At 36.2% G+C, this 21,014-nt stretch overlaps 1 protein-coding gene across 2 annotated transcripts in view; it reads right to left on the bottom strand.

The window, feature by feature from the left end:
* The window catches only part of Usp10 (ubiquitin specific protease 10), a 59,607-nt gene that overhangs the window by 32,587 nt on the left and 6,006 nt on the right, over positions 1–21,014 (bottom strand). For both annotated transcript variants that reach the window (XM_083144061.1, XM_083144062.1), the window contains exons 2-7: positions 14,026–14,194; positions 8,015–9,646; positions 4,982–5,180; positions 3,024–3,270; positions 2,124–2,237; positions 64–228 (exon numbers count right to left, since the gene is read on the bottom strand). In XM_083144061.1, coding sequence (XP_083000187.1) covers positions 64–228; positions 2,124–2,237; positions 3,024–3,270; positions 4,982–5,180; positions 8,015–9,646; positions 14,026–14,194 — 2,526 coding nt within the window. The remainder of the gene's footprint in view (positions 1–63; positions 229–2,123; positions 2,238–3,023; positions 3,271–4,981; positions 5,181–8,014; positions 9,647–14,025; positions 14,195–21,014) is intronic.

The raw sequence follows: 21,014 nt of genomic DNA, 5'->3' as shown, positions 1-21,014 counted from the left end.
TCATATTTCCATCTCATTTGTTACACATATACATGCATATAAAAACAGTATTTACAACCTTACCTCAATATCAAGCTGCAGTGTAAAAAATGGTTGGACATTATCTGTTGGCTGGTCTCCAGCACGTTGAACTCTGGATCGTAATTGGCCTCTGAAGATGTCAGAAATTGGTGATCGTCCAAAGTCAGCTCTGCGAGTTACACAACCTTTGTTTTTAGGTCCCATAACCTATGAAAGTATAAAAGTAGAATTTTAGATTTTAAGAATGGCTACCAACTACTATTATTAACCACACATGCATTATTGATGTACTGTTCGAACATGAATTATCCAATTTTCACTTTTTCCTTGTTAAATTTATAAATTGTACCTTTTTGCTGTTTTGAGTGTTAATTTTTGGAAATTTCTACAATAAAAATGTTATTGTTCACTGAATTTTGCCACTGATGTTGAGGTGATGTAGTACACATGTGTATTTGGTGAATAATGCTCATAGAAGACTATACACAGTAAACATGTAATACTGATGATACGACTAAAAAATCATTTTCGGAGTACTATTTTGTAAAGCAAATTATTTGCTTTACTTCTCCCTGCAATGAAATAGTAATCTCTTTCAAGGGATACAAAAACATTAGTAATGAGGATGACAATAAAATCAATACATTGCCATAACATTTGAAAATGGTTAGGCTAAGTTCAGAGTTCCACATTTGTGCAATAGTTATAATTATTTTGGTCATATGATTGCTCAAAATGTATTCATATAATGCAATTAAGTGTCTGAAATTACTATTTAAAACTAATTTTATTAAATATGATGTTTAAAAAAGCCAATTTGTATATCATGACAGAATTATCAAATTGTGCAATATTTCGGATTCATATTTATAACAGTTATTTTTGACTGACAATATGAAAAACAAAAATCTTCAATCATGTGTGTTCTTTCAGACAAGCAAGATAAGATACATTCAAATTTATAATTTTATCAAAATTGTGTACATTTGCATAGGCATCAAGGTTTATATACAAAGGTCAACTCTTTAAAATTGTTCAATGTATAATATGATGTCATTCTTGGTATTTTGTATCAACATTCAAAAAATGGTAATTGTAATCACTAGATAAGTATATTATTGTATACATTGCAAAACAGCTGTAACAGAGCTGTTAAGCACTTATTGACAAAAATATAAAACCAAAACAATTGAAGATAACACATACTAAAAAATTTTGCTTGAACTAGTTGCTCTGATACCAGTCCTCTGTGACTTTTGAGTAATCTCATTATGGATGGAGGATAAGTAAAAATGTGGCTATTGGTGAAGGATTGATATTTGTATAAATCTTGATATTTTGAAAGATTATACTTTAATCTTTAATAGTTTGTTTGAACTATATAGACATTTTTGTTCATAACAGAATCTTGAAAATGCTTTTATAATGGCATAATCTTTAAAAAGATTTGGAACTTGCGAAAAGTGCAAATTTGAAGCAGGAAATTATTATCTGCTTGCATATGCATCATCAAGCTAGTAGATGAATAATGCATTACCTCAAATGGATGTTTTGAGAAATAAGACAAAGTAAGAGAAATATCTCCTGCATTTTGGATGTGAATTACCCACATGTGGAGTTTTAAAAATTGAAGAATGGAAGACATCTTTTAAACCGGGTTGAAGAAATTGACGTATTGAGTATAGGGTCATTCCATGCAATTTCAACGAGGTCAGGACACACACCAACTCCGATTTTGATGAAATTTGGTATACACCTTTCCTATATGGTTGAAAGAAACCCCCTAAATTTTTTTCACTATCTCAAACAATTTTCATTTTACAGCACATTGAAATGTCATTAAATCAGTGTTGTCTGTCACTCTGGAGACCCTCGACACAAGATACCCTTGCTTACATTTTATTAAAAAAAGCATCAAAACATGAATCAGTGCGAGAAAAAAAGTTATGCCTTGCTCCACAAAATTCACCCTCCTCCGCCAAAAAAGGACATGCAAAGGTATGGGATTGTTGCAGGTGGGAAAAAAAAAATTAAAAAGCCATGAAAATATTGCACTACTCATATCAAAAACTCTTGAGGGTGTCAAAAAATATGCACAATACCTTCCATTCAGTCTCATCTTCGTCCTGACTAGGGGGATAAGCCTCGCCATTTGTGGCCATATCACCATTGCTTAAGTTGTTTTTGCTAGCGCTGTCTTCAACAAGTTTTATGAGCTGTAAATAAATGACTGTTGTAATACCTTCTAAGTTTATTTTTATTAAAAAAATTATTAAAATACACTTTCTCTGGCAGCTGCTATATTAATCATCACATTTTGAATTTTATTTGAAATGTGAGGGTACTACATACAGGATGATTAAAGTTTCTAGTCATATTTTGTTTCAAAACATAGTAAAAATAGAAAATAGTTATTGGTAACTAAAAATGCTGCATATTTGCACGATGTCAATGAAGCAAGAATACATCTTCCGCTTTACTTCGGATAATTTTTGTAACTATTAAACACAGCCATGCCATGAAAAATGTCCAAAAATAAATCAAAGTTCGTTCTATGCTCAGGTAAGCTAAATCATGACAGCCTACAATTAACATGACCTGCACTGGAGATTGAACCAGGGACCCATATCACATATTGTTTAAGAATTGGAGAGAAATACTAAATATTGTAAAAACCTATAACAAAGCATATCAAACTCAACACACTCAAAGTAGGGAGTAAAACATTATTCGTGAACGAAGAATGCACATTTCTACAATGAAAGCATGTCCAAAATATAAGAATGAATTAATGAAGATCAAGTATGTAGTCACATATAAAAGGATGTTGAATATAACATACTCAAAGCATTAAGAAAAAGGTGAAAAAAATTTGTGCTCCGACTATAGGTACTAAGAAAGAAGAATTATGCTGCACGACACATTACTTGCCCTGAAATAATGTCAAACACAGTTAACAAACAATACATACGCAGGGATTACAAATAATAAAGACAGTTTACCTCTAACATCTCGTCATTGAGGCCATTAAGCAGACAACTTAGAAATTCCTCAGCATCTTCCTGACGGCCTTCAACTTTGAACGTGTCACTCTGGATGTTGCTCAGCATTTTATAGATGTAAGTTGGCTCGAAAATAGGCCCCGGCTGGATGTCTACCTGTCCCTCATCCTTGCTTCGCAGCACCTTCTCCTTCCTTGGCAATCGATTTATGGGAGGCAATGGTTGAAATTCATTTACAAACTTGACTCTGCAAATAAACAAATCCGATATTATACGGACATTCTGGGTGTTCAAATTAATTCAAAATTCTAGACTTTTTTTTTGTTTTTTCTTAACGTTTATTTATACGAAACCCTACTTAGGTAAAGTTGGAAATTACGAAGGAAAATAAATATTTAATGAAAAACGCCTACAAAAGGCCAGTTAACGATGAAAGCTGAAGCTGTATTTACAAGAGAATTATACTTGCTGCTTCTATTCATGCATCCCGGACTGCATTTGACAGACTAGTGAGGCTCTGGCATCTGGACTCCCATCCAGTATGATCTTATGTGGGGCTCGTGTTGTCCCTTCATCCATCTTATCTTACCATCATTCATCCTCATCTTCGATATTAGCAAATGGGGCGCAGAAAATAGAAGTAAAATAACTAAATCAGTCATCATGACAGCAAAAATTCTTGACTGCAAGCATAATTTCTTTATTTTTTTTAATTGACTTCTTGACGTACTTGTTGATTTCTTTGCTTTTCTTGACCTTTATGACTGGTTAACTGCCTGGCATGTGCTGGAACCAATTTTACATTCCTAGAATTTACATATTCCCACATTATATATTTTAGGGATGGTACCGATTAATCTGTACTCTATCGGTATCGGCCGATATAGGTTTATCGGTAAAATTACCTATTATTTTACCGATCTGATATATCGATAAATATCTGATAAATTAGTGCAAAATTCTGCCATTCTGTTGTAATTTTTATGTATAATCTCCATGCCCTACTTTCTAAAAAAGTAGCTTTGGCCACCCTTGTTCATAATTTTCTCCCAACATACCGAGTGGACCATGTAAGTTGATAATGAACTTTATAATGAGTGTAAATTTCTCATGGCAGTGTGTTTCATTTACAAGGAGGACGTGTCTGAAAATTGGCTATGTGCTGGAACCAATTTTACATTCCTAGAATTTACATATTCCCACATTATATATTTTAGGGATGGGACTGATTAATCGGTACTCTATCGGTATCGGCCGATATAGGTTATCGGTAAAATTACCTATTATTTTACCGATCCGATATATCGATAAATATCTGATAATTTAGTGCAAAATTCTGCCATTCTGCTGTAATTTTTATGGATAATCTCCATGCTCTACTTTCTAAAAAAGTAAATGTCGAAATATGCAATTTCTTTTGCACTGCAGTCACCTCCAAACACACATTTATTAAGGAGGTCAATGATCCACTCTCGTTCTTCAAGGACCATTTGGAATTTTATATCGGATTGGTAGAATATCTGTTATCGGTATGGATAAATTTCATATCTGTACTTTATCAGTATCGGCCCATCCCTAATATATTTTCATCTTCATGATCCCAATAGCATAAAATGTTATTGGATTGGTCTCACAAGTAGTGTTCAAATAAGTATAGGTAAAAGCACTAAACAATCAATAATTTCCAATTCAGATTGAATAATAATGAAGAACAATTGTCACATGCAGAGAATGAAATAATCTATCACCAATAAACTATGATCAAACTTCAACAAAAAATTGAATATAGCATAAGCTTTCTCAATACAAAATATTTCTGTGCCATAGTGCATAATAGAAAATCATGCTTAAAACAGAATTAAACTGTAGAACTATTGACAATACAAATATAAATGACTTCATACCTTCTATATTTAATACATACATACATCAAAGTTAAAATACTGAAAACAACTTACATGCCATCTATTATGGGTGTCGATTTCCTACTGCCCTTGCTTGGTGTTACAGGCAATGCCTTCATAAGATTAAAGAAAGGAGGGCATGCCAGCAGAGCCTGCAATGTGGAGTTAATGTAACACCAATTGCTTCTATTTGTTAACCCTCGTGGCTGAAGAGTGACAGCTTTGTGATCCAGTTGGTACTTATGTAAAAATTCTGGAACAAACAAATTTCAATAGTAGTAACACATTTGAATATCACACAACAAAGTTAGCAACTTGTAGGTATATAAATACAGTGTTAAATTTCCCTTTCAGCCTGGTCCTCTGAAAAACTTAAAATGAAGGTTCCATTGTACTCACTTATATCTCAAACATGTTCAAAACGAACGATTTACATTGTGACACTTTACGTGCATAAAATTTCTAAAAGAACATCGTTACCTTGTAAAAAAAATATTAAAATCATATTAAAAATGAAACATTTACAAGCATGGGTAAAGAAATACAGAAAAACATGCAACTAATAAATTTTTACTGTTGCTATGCATATTTTGAAATCTGCAGGGAAATGGCAGTCAGTCATACATGGTGGCCCAAAAAAAGATAACTGAAATTTAGAACAAGGCCTTATGTGTTCGGTTACTTTTGTTTGGGCCACCATGTATATTAATATGTAGTGCATAGTTATGCATACTGTTACCAGCGGAGCCATATACACAGATAATTTTAGAAAGGGCACTCAGGCACAAGAATTAATTAACTTTAATTCAATACATTAGTTGTTTTAAAGTGACATTTCATTGTTTACCTACTCCTTATTTGAAAAGGAGGGAAAAAATTGCTCGCGAATTATTTTTAGCTTTGGCCACCCTTGTTCATAATTTTCTCCCAATATACCAAGTGGACCATGTAAGTTGATAATGAACCTTATAATGAGTAAATTTCTCATGGCAGTGTGCTTCATTTACAAGAAGGACATGTCTGAAAATTGGCTACTTTGTTGGCAAATTTATGATTTCAGGACTTACATTTTTTGGGGGGATAGACAATAAGTAGTACATACAAATAATCCATGTTTGTAATTATACTGGGTGATTTTTTTAACCTGAATCATTTGAATATCTTGAAAAAAAATCATCCTACCAAAAAATGTTTTAAATAAAAAGTTGATAGTTTGGAGGGGAAAGTTTAGTGGTGCAACAAAAGAACACCCCCCTCCCCCTCTTGTAGGTGGGGCAGGGGACAACTTTGAAATTTCAAATAAAAACCCCTATTTTTTATTACAGATTCGGATTTTACGGAAAAAAATACATAAGTTTTGTCTGAAACATTTTTTCCGATTCGTGATAGATGGCGCTATAATCGACAAATTTTCATTTCTTGAATGTTTCCACTTTAAAGCCAATGTATTTCATTTCGGAATTCATTTAAAGTAAAAAAATAAAACATTCTCGTGCATGAACTTTGTACTAATTCTTGACAAATCTTTTGAGATTTCATTAAGCTGGTAATTCGCCTATTTACAACATTTAAAAGTTAGATTCGACACTTGTTTAATTTTTTTATTGTTGTGTCAAAGATGCTTAACAAAGCTACAACAGTAAAAAAATAATAAAACAATGTCAAGAAACAGTTCCTTTTTAGACTTTTCCTGTTAAATCATTGTTTTTTAGATCACAAGAATGGTCCGAGCGATTAATTTGACTAAGAACTGTAGAAGAGAAAATTGAAATGGTTCTCGTGTATGGAGAATCTGGCAGGAATCTCTGTCAAGCAGTCGTTGTTTATGCTCAGTGTGTTTCAGACAGGGTGCGTTCTTTCGCTTCGTTTCAACGTACAGTCAATCAATTTACTACTGAAGGAAGTGTTAAACCTGAACAAAGGACCCGTCGAAGAACAGTTACTGGAGAAGAAAATGAAATTAATGTGTTAGCTGCTGTGGCCCATGATCCTCATGTCAGCTCATGAAAATTTGTCGATTATAGCGCCATCTATCACGAATCGAAAAAAATGTTTCAGACAAAACATACGTATTTTTTTCCGTAAAATCCAAATCTCTAATAAAAAATAGGGGTTTCTATTTGAAATTTCAAAATTGCCCCCACCCCACTTACAAGAGGGGGGGGTGGTTTTTTGTTGCACCACTAAACTTACCCCTCCAAACTATAAACTTTTTATTCGAAACTTTTTTTTGTAGGATGATATTTTTTCAAGATATTCAAATGATTCAGGTTAAAAAAATCAACCAGTATATTAGATCAATATGTTGCTATCAGTAATTTTCGAATTGCTGTATCAATATTCCGTAACCCATCCATTTGTAACTTATTGTAAGTACACCAAAAAGTGTTTCTTTTTCCTAGAGGTTAATAATGGTGCCCACACCAGAACCTTTCTCATAGGACAATTATAAATGAATGAAGTAGACAGTAGTATTTTTCAGTAGTTCTTAGGACTGACAATTTCTCAACAGGTATGGATTTATGTCAATATCATTGGAATGATCACTACTAAAAAAAACTTCGGTATACAGGAGAATATGAATTTCTCCCCTTGTTGCAGGTGGAAGCATGTTTTTTTTAAGTAGATTAAGCTTGATACGATGGTTGAAAAATATGGTAAGAATTTTCAGAATCGCATGTATTCCTTATGGAGAAAAAATGCAACAACTTCAAGTTACGGCTAATCAAATAGAAGTCTCTACTTTTCCACCTGCTAATCAAATCTTTAACCTGCCCTCTTTCCTTTCATGTGCTTTTCTGTGCCATCCGAAGTATATTCCCACAAGAACAAGTAAAATTTACTTCCACAATCTTAATGCTAAGTTTTCTTTCCTCCTACGAACATCCAATGAACAGACGTGTTTTCCTAGCTCACCGTGCGGGAAGAACAGCTAGGGTCCTCGCGTCTGCCTGGACACAAACTGTTCCTCCTGTTCAAGTTGAACATTGCATTATTTACGTCAAAAGCAGATGCAGACTTACAAAAATTAACAAGACCCCCTTACCCAAAACAAAAGTACTGTACATATGAAAGGGAATAACTTACCCGCAAGCTTGTACACAGATGGATCATCTACCATTGACTCTGAGGCAGGAAGTGATGATACCCCTGCAACTAAACGACCTCCAGATTCATTCTTCTCCTGAGACTGGTTGATAAAAGGATTCACACGTGCCAGAGGTTTGGTTTCTGGTTGCGAGCCGGGTGGTTTAAACAAGCTTGCCCATGACTTCCCCCCAGCAGGAGTAGATACAGGGGGCGTACATGGTTCGGGTCCATTGTGACTGTTAACTGGGGATGTAGTTGGGTAGCCAACTGTCGGAAAAGGATCAACGTTCGATGCCGGTGAATTATTTACAATCTTATCTACAGTCGGGCTCGTCACTACCAGTTTCACTTCTTCACTTGTGTCATTAGATTTATTTACACTACTTGAATCACTGGTATTTACTTCTAAAGTACTTGGTGCAATCACTTTAATATTTACACTATTTACAGGCTCATAGTTACTTGGTGGGATTTGTGGCTGTTCAACTTTATCATGCGGTACCTCATCCTGTTCATCAGCTACTGTGTCAGTCTTTTCCTTGGAATGAGAATGAAGTTCGACTTCACTGTTCACTTCTGTCACTTGAACCGCAGCTTCCACCTCTACTGTCTGCGAGTTTGGGGAAGTCAAAGTTTCTGCTTCGAACGAAGGGGAACTCACCGAATGAACCAACTGTTCTGGTGCAACTAACGTATTTGCCTGGGGAGTCGCCACCATAACCACGGATGAACTACACTCACTCGAGACCTGCAACGGAACAGACTGCGTGTCTGTCGTTATAGTACTTGAGCCGCTGTTTCCCATCTGCGGGCTGGAATAAACTCCGGCTGCAGGATGTGTCGGAATCGGAGCATAACTGAACATTTGCTGATATATAGGATGCGGGAGGTACAACGGATGACCAGTTGCATGCTGCGCTGTAGGATGAGTGGGCGTATGATGAGTCGGGGTCGCGTGGTAATATGGAGTTTGCGCTATGTAGTGGTGTCCTGCAACGGGAATGGGTCCAGCGGCAGGCGAATGTAGAGGACCTGGTGAATAATGTGGCGTCATATACTGCGCATTGTATGCTGGCTGCACTAGAGGACTACCCCCACCTGCCGATGGATCTAAACTGGTTCGGTCCTGAGCGTTCATGTCCTGTGAAGATTTTCCGTAATGATTCATGTCTCGCTTAGACTTCATGTACTTTCTGCGATTCGACTGTCCGTTAACACCATTCTTGATTACAGGTTCACCCATCCGATTCATGTCTGGCTTGTCTGGGTATATTGTAGGAACTTCAGCTGAAAACTGGTGCGGGGCCAGGGTCTGGTAACCAATCGGAAATCCATGCACGTTAACATTCGCCGTAACGTTATTCACATACACACTGCTCTGCATGGGAGGAACGATCTGCTGGTATATTGTAGTAACCTGTGCTGGCATTGTGTTGTTCGTGGGTGGCATTGTCAATACAGCTTGAGGCTGTGGGGGAGCGTACATATTTACACCTGGCACCTGGGTGCTGGAATCGGATTGTAGAACTGGTTGAGCTTCTACGAGTGCAGTTGCCTGCAGCTCCACAGGAACAGATGACAATTCGCTTGAAGATACATCCGAAACTGCTGGCCCATTGGCAATTTCACCTGTAAGAACAAGAACTGAAATCAATCCATTATTTTGAAATGAGCAATCATGTCAATGTCCCGGATGTGTTTTCCAAACAAAACTTTCAACCTGCATAGTGAGGTGTGGGGGGGGGGGCAAGGTTGGGGCTGTAAGGGGGTTGTATCACTCATCAGTGTAAAGATTAGATTCTGGTGAATATAAAGAAAGATACTATGCTTACAGATGAGGGGTTAATTAAGAAATAGCATAAGAAAAGCAGGTATTTTTTTAGGAAACGCATGAATATTGAAGCCTTCGGAACATTGGCAGTTTTAGACCATATTCATAAATAATATGACAACAGTATCTTACGTGGTTGAAACTGATCATAGAGGGTTATCATTTGCTACTGTCACTGCAGTTAGGAAACAAATACTGATATCAGTGATACATCAGTGTAAAGAGTACATCAATGTTCCTATAGTAAATTGTTGACGCGTTTCTTGAAAAAAATCGTACCCAATTTTCTTACGTTATTTCTTCACTCTTATCCGTAAGGAATGAGTAAAATATCCAGCTAGTCTCCTGGAATCTAGTCTTTACATTGCATTTACGATAAAAGTCATCTTTCTGATCTTTAACTGCTGCAACGAAGAAAAATAACACACTTGCAATCAGTTTGCAATGTCGAAGCATAGGGGCTTGCAAACATACATACGAGACACTGGCTCTGGTGACACCATGTTTAGCCATTCTTGAGCACTTCTTAAACTTATGCACAAATTGAGCATTCTTTCTTGATGTAAGATCATATATACAGGGCCACTACTTACTCTAGTACATTTCTATTAGTTCAAAACATGACTCCTTTTCCTCGAGTATTTACTATAAAGTGTCTACTGTAACTACCCTTAATAGTCAGTATATTAAACTAAAGTATAGTCTGTCCATGACAAATTAAAAAATTATTGCTTTTCCTTTTTTTCGGTGTACAAAACTTACTTTTAGTGCTCTAAAAAAATATTTTTTCCCCAGAAAAACAGCAAATTTCCCAGAGATTTCCTAGAAAACTTAAATTCCCCGACATTTCCAAACGCAATGTCCTAGAAATAACCCACCCTAGAAATTGAAGCCAGGCTTCCCGTGTAGCAGTCTGATGATGTGCTACTGTGGCTCTCATCAGAAGAGGTACTTTTCAAAGAAAAGTTGCAGTTTTGAATTTTTCCACTTTTCTTTACATTAGCTGCGGTTTTATAAATGAAAAAAAATACATTTCTTACAGACCATGATTGCACTTCATTACATCATATCTCAAATTTTCAACCTGGAAACTCCTGTTTCTAGCAAGAATAGTCTCTTATAATCAAAAGAAACTTGCTCTACTTCAAAAATTACAACTGGGTAATATTTTAAGGCAACAGCATTTGACATGCCAAGTTCAAGATCATCTACTTGTGGGTGCACTACTTGTGGCCACTTTTAAACTTTGTTTAAAGATTTGCATTGCACCAACGAAAAACGACGTTCACGAGATTCCGTTCAACTGATCCGAGATTAATTTGTAAGGCTATACCTGAACCGCACAGAGTAGGGTCATGTGTTAAAGTACGAACATGTAGAAGAAAGTAATTCGGGCTGCAAACTTCTCTGAATTTGAGATATGTACTAATCAACCTTGTTGACGAGTACAAGGATGTAGTAGTGTGTAGAAAAATAATAACATTAAAAAAGAACTGACGGCACAATACAAAGAGAGAAAGCATGGAACCTTCTTCTACGGGACAGAACCTTAGCTCATAATGCTTTAATGTCTTACGAAATGCATTTGATTTTGATGCTACTGATGTCTGTGGTATTTGAATTTTTCATTTCTTAATTCTTATATATTTATATTGTCATGTCGTGTGAATAGCCAGTAACATGTATTTTTGTAAATTTATACAAAAATATTTCCACCACCATGTAGCAATATAGTAATATTTACCTTGCACTTGCACGTAATATAGATCCACCAACTTATTTGAAACCCTGGCCAGAAACAAGTGGCGCTAGTGTCGAATGTTTAGGAGGGGAGCTCGGGAACTCTGGGGCAAGGGAAGGGATGGCAGAAACACGTGTTTTCCCCCTGTGTTGCCAAATCTAGAAGTGGGCGTGTGCCGTGAAAGGTTTGCAAGTAAACAAATATGCAGGCCGACTATTAAGTTTCGTTTCTAGACGTGGTAATTCAAATAATATAGCATAAGAGAGAGGAGGGAGGGGTACACTAAAGTTAAAAACGCCTGCTGTCTCGCAGAAGGATATCAACAATTTAAACACATACGATTAATATTCTAAATTATGTAAACTATAAAAAAAAATATGTAAAAAAAAAAAGAAAAAAGCTTGAATCCAAGTTTCATCAATGTAAACAACAGGCCTCCCTTCGTTGCGGAATCTGTTGATCGCACGAAGATATCTTGCTCTCCAAACCACAATGTTGCTTCGTTCAACCAGAGCTAAGCGAGAGTTTCTACATTTTAAAAATTTAAAGCCGATATGTTTGATAATTTTCCGTAATGTTTCCCCCCCCCCCCCCTGATAATTAATTTCTTCCTTAGCAATAGCTAAAAGTTTCAATATTGTAGGAACTTCTCTTTTCACTACGTACATTTCATGGACAATTTCTGGTCAGGGGTTTGTAAATCTTTTTTCTCTCTTTTCAGTTTTTTAAGCAATGACTCCAACCGTCCCGTTAAATATTTTGATTTGATTTGATTTAGTTTATTTTACTTCACGTTTTGTGCCTCTTGGCTAATTTGCGAAGATGGGGATGAGTGATGAAATGATGAAATTGATGAAAGGACATTCACAAACAACCAAGCCCGACCGGGATTCGAACCCGGGACCCTTGGCGTCGTAGCGCCCGTTAGATATACTGCTCTCTTTAGGAATTGATCGCGAGGATAATTCCACCCTTCTCGATGATTCGTAGTAGCAAATTTCGCTCACTGCTGTGCACAACTTTCGACACTTTACACTTAGCCTACTCAAAAACACGTCTACGCACATCAACAACACTCCTTGAATTCTTGAAGAGAGTAAAATTAGCAACACTGTGTCAGCGGAAGTGGGAAGGTCCTTGCCTGACCAGCGCCAGAGCAAACACCGGGGGTGAAAGAAGGAGGTGGGGGAGGCCGGTTAGTTCGCATATTTTCCAAGGTTTCAGAAAGCTTGGTGGATCTATAGCATGGTAATAGTATATGACATTTATATATGTTTGTGTTCTGGGGTAGAAAATATTTAGAAACATTACGACTTTGCACCACAATTTTTTATTATTTTGGCAGTTTTTACACAGTTCTCGAATTATCAGCATTGCACGGCCAAAATCTCTAGCACTTGCACGAACTTGATATCACTTTCTACTCTTTTTTTTATTCAAAAACAACTGCCTGCAGTTGAAGCGTCAGTATCGTGAACCAGGATCAGCCACCAAAACAGTGGTGAATGGCCGATCAGAAGATAAACTCGTTTTGATGTTCTTAGATCGCAATCAAGTGTTGAACCGTCTTCGTTGGTGCACTCTGCTATTAATCATCTATTGCATTGTTGGCAATGGCAGAAGAAAGTTATTTTATTAAGCCGACTTTAGACAAAAGGATTTCCTTTAACATTTTTACTAGCATGCTATGTAAATGCTTCAAAAAACCAATAGTACTTTACACGAAAGCCTTTTATGGAACATTTCAGTTAGCTGTTTCAATTACAATGTACAATACATACAGCATGAAAGGCACGTCGAGTTACACCGTCAATGCTGTGTGCACGATGTTTACAATTGAAAAAGCCAAATATTCTTCCATACGTGTAGTCAACATTGTAATCAGTATATATAATCTGTATATAATCAGCATTTTATTCTTCTCCACCTAAAACAATTTAATAAGAAGCAATATTCCTCTTGGTTGAATATTTATCGTCGTTTAAACGTGTGAAGTGATACCTGGTGATACATCCGCCATTACATTTGTACTAGTGACCATGAGGTCGCTTCTGATTGGTTTTGCTACGAAAATAGAGCCAGTTGTATCCTTGAGAAATGCCATGGCATCTGAAATGCCATAACATTTCTCACTTTACACGGTAGCTTTTTGGTCATGGCATAAATGTTACGACAAACGGCTTTCGTCTAAAGGGATTTTAAGAAGGCAATACATCAACGCACAGACGTAAAACAGTTTAGTAGTGGGGTTGTTGGCTCTAATACATTTAAGAAGTTTATATGTATGATTCATTTATGCACTTTCGTATGCATAACTATCTGGATCCTGGTTATGCATAAGACAAAAGTACAAGCAAGACACTGGAAATAAATATATCAACTTTCTGATTCAGAATTAAGAACTCATTGAAAATCACAAATAATATGCATTCATACCACATGAACTGGACGAAGCCCACTCTTCAGCAGTTGAATGACTCTCATCTGGTAAATTATCCCATGGTAGTTCAGGAGACTTTTTGCTTGGATCAGGTGTGAACAGTACCTTATGCAAGAAGGTCCGTTCCTCTGGTTTAATCTCAGAGAGATCCAGAAACTCGAACTCCTGGGGAAAAAATAAATACATGTGTTACTATTGAAAAGAACAATAAATTTGTAACACACTAGCGAAAATCACATAACTATAGTCGTATTGTTATTCTTGCCAATTTTTAAACAGTGTAACATGTTAAAAACTTGTCCAAAATATTAGGAAACATTAACCCCTTCCCTGTGGTGAAGTTGAAGAGAATTGCGATCACAAAAAATCATCTATACATATATAGATACAAACACAAATTCGTGCAAAATGAAAAACTAACTATAAAAAGACTTGCAGCAAAATGAGGCTAAGGAAGACAATCTATATATAGACTCTGCCGCAAATAAACATTCCATATTAGGTAAGGTCCCCCCCCCATACACCACCATGCCTTGAAGACACATTTAGGGTATGTGGGGGGTAGGGCCTCACACCCCAACTACATATTCTCCACCCTGGCCATTTTGGAGGTGATGTGCTTTATGCAGGGACTAGGTCGTTAAATTCTGACCTGAGAACACCCAGCCAGAAATCAAATCCAGGTCTCCGGCATTGCAGTGAGACACCACCAAATACACCTCTGCAGCTCTTAATTCCATATTGCAAAAAAATATTTTTCAGGAACTGACAAAGCATCAACAACAGATTTTATTGTTGTCAATAGCGCACAAAAATTAATAATAGCACGAAAAAGTGGTGTCTATAAAAATGAGTCGCCACGATACCAGAACCGTTAATTTTGAAATACTGTCTATAACCGCTCCTCAAAAAAGGCACAATTTATAGAGCATCTATATAAAGCTCCGCCGCAGTTAATGGGTTAATAAAAAAGAATTTCACATGAAGTACAACTATCAATCTAACACAGTTTAACTTCAAGGTCACACATAGGACAAGCACGATGTGAAAATAATAATTATATGCTTGTCTAATAACAAAGTCCATTTTCAGAAATATTGGGAAAAAATAAATATAAATTATTGTGAATTTCCAGGACTCCATTAAAGTGGCCATGGCACTTCGCAGACTCAAGAAAAGTTATCGACAGTATCAGTAATTGGATCTGAACATTCGAATTCTGGACACTGATATTGGCCTATAATGATACATCAGTAGGGGCATGCATATTTCTCATACACGAAATTTAGAGTTTATTTACCGATGCGACACTTTCTGAAGTTTAAATTATCCTGTGAGTTACGCAATTCACGGAAAATTGATTAATTCTGCTGAAAATATTTGAGAAGCAATAATGGACCCCTTTATACAGGAATAAACTTAATACTCTAGTAACTACATAAATGTGCTATTAGAAGGATTATGCTTATTATTGTAATAAGTGAAGTTTCAAAATGAAATTTTGGATTAGGTTCAGAATTTTAAAACCAAAATGTCATTTTATATACCACTTTTGATCAGTTTTTCACAGCTATAAAACCAAAATTTTATTTTATTTACAGCTTTTTCACACACAAGTATACGTTCTTGAAGTGGTATTGATGAAGGAATTAAAGTTTTGTCGGCATTACAAGAATTTTGAGTGAGCTGAAATCAAGGACTTCGAGACATAAGTTGGTAGAAACTTGTCCAAGGAGGAGCAAAATTACTTTACTGAACGAATACCAATAAAACTTATTCCTAGTGATAAATTAGCATTTAAACTGGGATTTTCTTTAAAAAATATTGTCTGGTCTTCACAGACATAGCCACACATTTCTGAACACAAAACTAATATTGTGCAAATACATTTCAGGTAAAAAAAATATTTTCAAAAATAATCATGAAAATAAGATGAATTCAGGGAATACAATTGAGACTGTCCCGGCAAAATATAATTTAAATACATGTTAATTAAACCCTATTTCTAAGTAATTGTTTATATGTTAATTCGGGATTATACATACTAATTTCCATAAAATACAGTTGATTTGTACATAATCATGCTACAAGTATAAATTTCTTGTGGTTACAAATACAAAACAAGATAGGAGGGCATGGCAGCGGTCAGTCTTGAGTTGTGGTGGTGTCTCGGAGAAGGCAAGGAGAGGCTGCAGCATGAATTCAGAGAAGATTTTGCTGATGAGATGCGTTCTCATTTGTATGTAATTACGATATGAAAGTACACACATTAAAAAGATGCCAACAGCTGATGTTTGCAGTGTTCCATACTTAAAACAGAACAGCAGTTCCTTCAGCGAACATTTTCAGTTGCTACTGGTCAGTTATGGAAAACAGAGAGAGGAATAGTTACACGCATGACCAAAAAATAAAATTCATACGGGAAGTAAATGCTAATCCACATAAAACTTAATAATCTAACTTTTCGATTCATTAATTTAACACTGTATGACAGAAATAGCCTATATTACGTATATCTTGTTCCTCAAAATTGACACAATTACAGTATTTTAATAATGATATGACATGGTATCTAAATCTGATTTGTAAGTATTCTCAGTTATACATATTACTTTCCTTCACCTTGACATACATATAACTCAGGTTCAATTGTTGTCTTGGTCTTTGAACTAAAAAAAAACATAACTTTCATCAACAGTTTTCATCATGCAATACCCCTCTTCTCACACAAATCCAATGTCTTCAAAAATTTCACATTGTACTGCTTCAATAAGGAAAAAAACTACTGCTTTCCTAATGGCATTGTGGTGACATCATCACCTTATAATCAAGTTTGATTTATTTTACCTTTTTCTGCTACTTATGGCTAATCGTAAAGATGAGGGCGAGCAATCATATGGTGAAATTGAGAAAGAACATTCACAAAGAACACTGATGTTCAGGCCAGGATTCAAAACTGGGACCTCTCGTTCCACAGCAAGATGTGCTAACCACTCTGCCACAGAAGGTGGCATCATGTTATAAAGAAGGGGGCCTCAGGTTCAATATTAGTGGGGGAACACAGAAGTTCAAATCCAACTTTAAACTGTAGGTTTCCGTCCCAATTAACCTTTCTGTGCATAAAGTGGACTTAAACTAATTTCTTTTGCCTCATGTGTATGTGTGTGTTCAGTTCTCCATAAGTGTGGAAACAATCTTTTAAAACCAATATAATTACAGACACACGAATTAAACATCTCTGAACAGAACATAGGAAGGAGGAGGATTTCTTAAGATTTTGTTACCAACATGGAAGACATCTTAAGAGTAACTTCATTTTTTTAAAATAACATGGTGAACATTTGACATACAAGAATTGCTAGTTTCATGAGAAAGAACCTTGATTTGCTTATGTTTTACATGGCTTCATGCCTTTTATCTGCTTGAACACACATTTTCATTACATGTGGCTTGGTAAACATGAATGTGGACTGTACTTATTTATAGAACTTTCTTAATCAACTTGGTCAGTCAATCTTGTTAACATTTACTGAAGTCTTTTTATTGTAGCATGACACTCAAAAAGATATCCATCACTTCTCATGGAGCAAAATCGTCAATCACGCCACATGTAACTAAACACTTTTGTGGTTGAAGATAGTTAAAATAGATATAAGCTTACCAACATATTATGGAGAATTTACACCGAAGACACACGCAACATGCGTCGCTTGGAAGCGAACACTCATTAATCAATGCAACCTTTCAAACCGAAGACACGGCAAGCTGCACATGTCTCATACGTGTCTTTCAGACTGTGCCGTTTTCTCAATACCGTGCATCGTGTCACCTCAGTTTCTTGTTTGCGTACATGCAGCGAATGCTTCATTCAAACTAGCTATATTTAGGCTAGAAGAGAGCCCAAAGTATCGATATGCACAGTGTTTTAATGTTTTAACAACATCCTTTTCGCTTTATCAAGTTTTATGATGGAGTTATCGGCTGTAATTTGCCTTCAATTTCATGTGAAGAGGCTGTGCTTTCGCCATTTAAGACTTGGTAAGTAATCTACTGCATTGTTTCTTAACTGCCAGGCTGCGACCCGATACTGTGCCTTCATATCAACTATAGACCAGCAGAAGGTTCTGCTGAAAGTGGTTGACAACTATCATATTCCCAATATCATATATGAGTTGAGAGTTTTCATCTTTTAAGTCCATTCTATGCACAAACATACTTATCAGGACTCGACCTTCAGTTTAAAGTGCGACCCACGCCACTGTGTGCCTCCACCAGTTATTGAACCCGGGATCACTTAATTACAAGGAGACTAAGTTACCACTTTGTCTTCCATAATATCAAACTATTATTACTCTTTATGATTATGCTAGAATTTATTTATCAATATTTAATTTCATAGGTACATGTTAATTCATGCATAAAATCTTAAATACTGTAAAGGTGTAACGTGTAGCAGTGTTCACGTTACAAATATGCATATAAACTTAATATTTTTCTTTGTTTTGTACTTATAATTTTTATGTGTTATTGAGGACTGTGGAACACACCTCGTATATAAACTATACATCCTCATGTTAAATATAAGTTCCAAGAGTTTGTTTCTTTCTGCCAGCAAGCTGAGCTGGAAGTTTATCGGTGACAACAATGCAAGGAAGCTAACGCTATTGTGTAAGAGCCAGGCAGACTCAACCATATGAAAACGTTGTCACAGGGAAAAGACGAAAGATTAGGCTGTCTTTCCTACGCTATATCTGTTGTGTTCCTTGGCAGACAATAATTACATTTATATCATAATAATCCCCGATTCTTTAACTTCAAGACAGTGTATTCAGAATTTAGCTACGTTAAGGTAAAAGAAAGTTATGCCCGCGCAAGACAAAACCTGTATATAAATAATTTTTGCTTAACATGTTGACGTTGTAAATTTTCTTTCTTTTTCTTTGTTGTCATCTCGCGTGGCCGTTGCAGAGAGAGGGGAGTTGGAAGAAGCCATACTCCCTGGTCAAATTAAATACTGAGTGTAACAATTAAAATTATATTGCATATTTGTTATTCACAAAAGGGTAAAAATAGTAATTTTTACATGTAGCTAATTATGTTCCTCATCGATATTTTATTAATTTGTATTTTATTGTAATGTAAAATTGAGGTTATGATAAAAGTGAAATGCTATATAAGCAGCGAAGCTCGGTGGCCCGTGGCCTTTTGTATTCGAACTTCTTATAAATACGGAACTCGTATAACTGTCTTTCCTTTCAACGATCGAACTTCTGCATTTTTCTTCCACTTCTTTATTAGGAATTAGTTCATTCTGGTATCACCTTGGGACAATTACTTAGCTCTTCTGGTCAGAAGGCTTATGTTCTCTCAGTTCTATGCTCCTGGTCAGGAGATATAATTGAGAGGGTTGTGATTGTTTTAAGATATACCGGAATTCGGGATCGGCCGATAGACTGTTGGTAGTCAACATTTGTGACCCTCGTCAAGGTACACCTTTTCTTATTCTGTGGTCATGGATTAATTCTCGGTTCTCTGGTCAGAGGCTGAAAAGAGAAAAGGAAGTTGGGTGCTTAACTGAATATCGACAGAACCTTGTGGGAAAAAGGATTGTCGATTGCTTATAGAATCTTGGTCAAGATCTATAAGTACATTGAGAACCTTTGCCCCAGATTTACGAGGGACCTTACATCGAGGACTGAAGCAGCCGGATTAACCCGAACCTTGAGCCGAGGAGACTCAAGCCCCGAAGAGATACTGAGCGCGAAGCCGAGGCTCAATATACCCATCAAACCAAGTACGATACAGGGCGATCGTAACAAGGTATTTACAAGGAAAATTCTTCAGCTAAGGGCATTGACTTTAAAAAAAATACCGGGACATGGTTTCATGAAGGTTGAGAAGCATTTCTCTAGTGTATGGGTATTCGCTGTATTCAGGCTGGAAAGTCTAGCAATTACAGTTTGAGGTCAGTGCATATTATGGTAAGAATTTACAATACCGGAATGATCTCAAATTTCTTTCCTACTTCTTATACTTACTAAATATCGAGTCCTGATGACATATCTGCAGTTCAGATTTGGGGGTAACGTGTAGAAATTGTACATGCATGTGTACAAGTTGTAAAATAATGTTCATTACAGAGATGCTAGAGCGTTCATTTGAGGAAAATGGCATCTTCTGTGAGGTAAAAAACATTGCTTGCCGCTCTAGTGCTACAAAACTAACATTCCTTTAATGTATGTGCTCGCAATTTGAACGCAAACCATTCTCTGATATCCCCAGGAACCATTTTCGGTAAGGTTACGTTAGGCAAGCATAGTTAAAATTTAGTTCTTAAAACAATGCACATATAGCTCCAGAAAAACTTAACCAAAAACCACTTAATTCGGGTATTTTCCAATTTCCAGACGTGACCCCCACAATTTAACTTCAGATTCGAGATCACGAGGCCAAATCACTTAGTATAACAAATATGAAAAAATTTGGAAAAACCCTCCGGTATTGTAAATTCGCTCCCATATTATTTCAGTTTTATAATGTACAACATGCCTCTCCTGAGTTTCAATAACTTGCACAAATTTTACAATGTTATTTACATGTACAATGTCTCTTACTCCCCCCCCCCCGGGAATAATAAACTGATTAATTACATAGGTACTATCATGAAAACTGAGCAAAGAAACCAGTGCCGCTTGCATCTTGTCTCTTCGATGTGAATTCTAGCCTACTCTACTGTCACACAGCATTTCCATTTTTAAAAAAATGAAGTTAGGTCCAAAATGGAGAGGAAGAGGGAGCCCCCCCCCAAAATTATCTCTCAAAATGGAGGGCAATGTTGATAACATATTAAAATGTTTTCCCCATTCCCTACTGAGTGTATAGGAATGTTTACTTCGTGTCAGCCTGAAGTTGAAGTCAATTCAATTGGTGGTGCACTGCACCAGTCAAAAAGTGAAACGAACTAGACAGGGCTACTCGCAAAGAA

The sequence above is a fragment of the Lepisma saccharinum genome, chromosome 22 (assembly GCF_977018435.1).
Source record: "Lepisma saccharinum chromosome 22, izLepSacc3.1, whole genome shotgun sequence".
Taxonomy (NCBI): domain Eukaryota; kingdom Metazoa; phylum Arthropoda; class Insecta; order Zygentoma; family Lepismatidae; genus Lepisma; species Lepisma saccharinum.
This window is presented reverse-complemented; position numbering and strand designations above follow the sequence as displayed.